The sequence below is a fragment of the Parus major genome, unplaced genomic scaffold (assembly GCF_001522545.3).
Source record: "Parus major isolate Abel unplaced genomic scaffold, Parus_major1.1 Scaffold335, whole genome shotgun sequence".
NCBI lineage: Eukaryota > Metazoa > Chordata > Aves > Passeriformes > Paridae > Parus > Parus major.
Window position 1 is genome coordinate 64,006 of NW_015379282.1, and position 4,538 is coordinate 68,543.

General features: G+C 60.5%; 1 protein-coding gene and 4 non-coding genes across 5 annotated transcripts; all 5 read right to left on the reverse strand.

Annotated features, from left to right (window-relative positions):
* Positions 1-742: 742 nt before the first annotated feature.
* On the reverse strand, positions 743-814 carry TRNAC-GCA. The gene has a single exon. It is a non-coding gene; the product is annotated as a tRNA-Cys (tRNA).
* A 212-nt stretch (positions 815-1,026) lies between these two features.
* Positions 1,027-1,098, reverse strand: TRNAC-GCA. The gene has a single exon. It is a non-coding gene; the product is annotated as a tRNA-Cys (tRNA).
* A 243-nt stretch (positions 1,099-1,341) lies between these two features.
* Positions 1,342-2,951, reverse strand: LOC107198823 (60S ribosomal protein L23-like; the record flags this gene model as incomplete). The annotated part of the gene is made up of 3 exons (XM_015616046.1): positions 1,342-1,493; positions 1,865-1,978; positions 2,756-2,951. Coding segments are annotated over 3 exons (393 nt in total), but the record flags the coding sequence as incomplete, so codon positions are not given.
* On the reverse strand, positions 2,553-2,686 carry LOC117243778. The gene has a single exon (XR_004495672.1). It is a non-coding gene; the product is annotated as a small nucleolar RNA SNORA21 (small nucleolar RNA).
* Positions 2,952-3,530: 579 nt separating the features above from the next.
* Positions 3,531-3,602, reverse strand: TRNAC-GCA. The gene has a single exon. It is a non-coding gene; the product is annotated as a tRNA-Cys (tRNA).
* Positions 3,603-4,538: the final 936 nt, after the last annotated feature.

Here is a 4,538-nt window from a genome sequence, read left to right on the forward strand (position 1 = left end):
CAGACCCGGCAGGAGATTCCAGAAGAACGCGGAGCTTTGGGGATTGACAGCTCGGCCTCCGCGTTACTGCGGGGCCCTTCCCGAGGGGCCCTTCCCGAGGGGCCCTTCCCGAGGGGCCCTTCCCGAGGGGCCCTTCCCGAGGGGCCCTTCCCGAGGGGTTCCCCCGTTCCCGGGGTCCCTCCCGCCGTCCCAGCCCCGCACCCACCGGTGTTGTCGGCGCAGTTGATCACGGCCCCCACCGGGAGACCCAGGGAGATGCGGAATTTGGCCCCGGACGAACCTCCGCGTCCTGCGGGTCGAGAAGATCGTTAAGACCCCGGGACCGCCTCACGAAGCGGCCCCGGGCCTGCGCCTCACGGCGAGGGCAGTGGAGCCATCACCCGTGATATCCGCTCCCGCCCGGGCTCAGGCGCCTCTCCCCGGGTCCCCGGTGCGCCGGGGCGGCCACGGGAACGCGGGATGGCGGCGGATGGAGCCGGATGGCGGCGGAGACCGGCGCCTCCCTCACCTCGCTTCGACATCTTGGCGCCGGAAGAGGCGGCGGATGTCACGTGACGCGCCCGCCACGCCTCGCGCGCGGCGGCGCCCCCTGGCGGCGGCGGGAAAAGCCGGACCCTCACCGGGAGCACCGGGAGCACCGGGAGGGACCGGCGGCGACGGGAAGAGGAACCAGGGATAATTCGGTGCGAGAAAACACTGGATAAACGGAGCTTAAAAAATAATAAAAAATAAAAACAAAACAAGGGGGCACCCGGATTTGAACCGGGGACCTCTTGATCTGCAGTCAAATGCTCTGCCACTGAGCTATACCCCCACTGTTTCGTTAGGGCCGCTGGGCGTCGCTTTAGGGTTCACTCCACGCCTGCGCAGTCCCCGTTCCACGCGCGGGCGCCGCGACCGCGGCGCCCGCGCGTGGAACGGGGGCTGCGCGCGCGTGCAAATGCGACCCCCCCGCCTCACCCCCCCCTCAGTGAAAACCGACAAAAAAAACCCCAGAAATGGTTAAAACCATCAAAAACCGCACTGAGGGGGCACCCGGATTTGAACCAGGGACCTCTTGATCTGCAGTCAAATGCTCTACCACTGAGCTATACCCCCGCTCCGGAGCCGGGCCTNAATTCTGGGAGCTCCAGCAGAAAGGCTGAGCTGCCCACTGACCCCTCCCAGCCCCCCTGAGATGAGGAATCAATTCAGGGTCACAAATCTGACCAATTCCAGGGATTCTTCAGGAATTTGTCAGAAAAACGCAGTTGGAAAATCGCCCAGTTCCATCTTCTGGAGCTCAATAAAAACTCTTCCCTGCTCAATCCTGCTGCTGTTTGGCAATAAAAACACCACAGGGTTGGTACAAGGAGTTTTATTTTGTGTTCCTGGCCAGGGGCAGGGCCGGGATCGGGATCAGGATCGGGATCAGGCGATGCTCCCGGCGTTGGAAGCGATCCTGGGCCACAGATCCGCACATTCCTTGGCCACGGGGCCTGTGATGGCCGAGCCTGGAAAACAGGGACAACACCACGGGCTCAGCTCCTCCCTGACAGGCTGGGATGGAATTCCCAGAGAATTGTGGCTGCCCCTGGATCCCTGGGAGCGTCCAAAGCCAGGCTGGACACGCCTTGGAGCAGCCTGGGATGGCGGGAGATGTCCCTGGGATGAGCTTTGAGCTCCCTTCCAACCAAACCACTCTGGAATTCTGCGGTTCAGAGCTCACAGATGGCTCAGGGCAGCACTTCCCACCCTAAATCCCATTCTCTGAGGGCAAACTCCAGCCCTTTCCCCCAGCAGAGCTCAGCCCTGTGGCACTGCCAATCCCCCCAGTGCTCCCAGCAAGACCCAATTCCCAGCAGGACACAATTCCCAGCCTCACCTTTCATTTCCCCTTTGTTATTTACAATCACTCCCGCGTTGTCCTCGAAGTACAGGAACACTCCGTCTTTTCTCCGGTAGGATTTCCGCTGCCGGATCACCACTGCCGGGTGCACTGCGAGGAAAAAAGGGTCCCAGCCCTCGGGATGAACCCACATTCCACACAGATCCCACGGGAATCAAACCCACGGCACGGATCCAGTGCTGGTTTCGCTCTGCACCTCGGATTTGTGGTGTTTTACTAAGAGGTTACACTTCAGAGCCAACGGTCCCTTTAAAACTGACCATGTGATGTTTGGAGATGCATTGAAAGTCCAGGAGAATTCCCACTTTCCCAGATTGATTTTGAAATAAATTATTAATTCCCCAACAACATTCAGCTCTGGAGCAGGAGCAGACCCATGGGTGGTGGGGCCTGGATGGGATTTAAGGTCACTTCCCACCCAGATCATTCCAGGATTCCATCATTTTTCACTTCACACATCCACGTGGCATCGCTCCTCTTTCCCTGATGGACAGGAGGGGATTTAGGGAAAGAATTCCTCCCTGGCACAGGGGACCCAGAGCAGCTGTGGCTGCACCCCTGGAAGTGCCCAGAGCCAGGCTGGACACGCCTCGGAGCCGCCTGCAGAGCTGAAGGTGTCCCTTCCCACGGATGGGATTTAAATTCCCATCCCAGGATTCCCAAACCCTGTCCCACCGCTGATTGAAATCAACAGCACCAGGAGCTGCCACTTCACCCAAAAGCGGCGCCTTTGCTCTGCCCTTCCACGACAACTCCCTGAGCCACGGCAGAGACCCAATGAGTGCTTTAGAGAAGGGGGGGAGGCGACTCTCGGGGACGCTGCGCCCGATCCCGGCGGCGTTTCGGGACAGGAACGGCGGCACTCACCCTTCTTCCTCAGCTCCGGCTTGCCCTTCTTCACCGTGGCCATCACCATGTCACCCACGCCGGCCGCCGGCAGCCGGTTCAGGCGGCCCTTGATGCCTTTCACCGAGATGATGTAGAGGTTCTTGGCCCCTGCGGGGAGGTGCGGAGCCGTTATCCCGGGATTCCCGGCGCTGTTATCCCGGGACTCCCGGCGCTGTTATCCCGGGACTCCCGGCGCTGTTATCCCGGGANTCCAGGTTCAGTTTTTCCCAGCCCAGATCCAGGTTCAGTTTTTCCCAGCCCAGATCCAGGTTCAGTTTTTCCCAGCCCAGATCCAGGTTCAGTTTCCCCATTCCAGGGAATTTCTCCCTGCAGGGATTGAAGCCCAGGGGAGGCTCAGGCAGACCCGGATTTCCCGGGAGTTCCTGGCAGCGCTTCCCCACCCACTGCACAATCCCTGTCCTTTTCCAGAGCCTTTTCCCAGCCCGCATTCCCGGCCCACATCCCACAGCAGCTTCCCAACCTCCCCCTGAGGGATTTGGGCAGGAGGAAGAGGAAGAAAAGAGGGGGCACCTGGAGCTGAGCCCCTTCATTCCATGAGGATTCCCAGCAGGAATCTCCCTGCTCGTTACCATCCCAGCAAAGCGCTGCTAATGAATGCCAGGACGAATCCCAAATCCTCCCAAAACCCTCATCCCTTTCCTCACCAGCCCCCAGCTGCTCCCTCACAGCAGGGAAAATCTGGGAATTCCGGGCTCCCGAGCGCATTTCTGGGGATAAAAAGATGGGAAAAGAGAGGGGGCACCCGGATTTGAACCGGGGACCTCTTGATCTGCAGTCAAATGCTCTGCCCCTGAGCTATACCCCCGGCTGGGCAGGGTGGCCAGGTGTGTGCAGGTGAGCTCTCCATGGCCAGGTGAGCTCCCCATGGCCAGGTGAGGTCTCCATGCCCAGGTGAGCTCCTCATGCCCAGGTGAGGCTCTTCAGGCCCAGGTGAGGCTCCTCACGACCAGGTGAGCTCTCCATGCCCAGGTGAGCTCCCCATGGCCAGGTGAGGCTCCCCATGGCCAGGTGAGCTCCTCATGCCCAGGTGAGGCTCTTCAGGCCCAGGTGAGGCTCCTCACGACCAGGTGAGCTCTCCATGCCCAGGTGAGGCTCCTCATGCCCAGGTGAGCTCCCTGTGCCCAGGTGAGCTCTCCATGCCCAGGTGAGCTCTCCATGCCCAGGTGAGGCTCCTCATGGCCAGGTGAGCTCTTCAGGCCCAGGTGAGCTCTTCAGGCCCAGGTGAGCTCCCTGTGCCCAGGTGAAGCTCTCCATGCCCAGGTGAGCTCTCCATGCCCAGGTGAGGCTCTCTATGGCCAGGTGAGGTTCCCTGTGCCCAGGTGAGGCTCCCTGTGATACAGAAACATCAGGAATGGCAGAAAAAACATCAGGAATGGCACAGAACCATCGGGAATGACAGAAAGGGCATCAGGAATGGCAGAAAACACATCAGGAACGGCACAGAACCATCAGGAATGGCACAGAACCATCGGGAATGGCAGAAAACACACCAGGAATGGCAGAAAACACACCAGGAATGGCACAGAACCATCGGAATCTCCAGGAATCTCCAGGAGCGCAGCAGGAGCAGCCTGGAGGCCGCTGGAAGCAGGAATGGCAGAGCCAGGAGCTGCCCCCTTGCCCTGCCCCAGATTTGGGGTCAGGGGGGCACTCCAGGCACCGGGACCCCAGAACCAGGAAACCTCAGCTCCCACCCAGGACATTCCCTCTTCTGCTCCAGGGAAACCACGGCCAGCCAGAG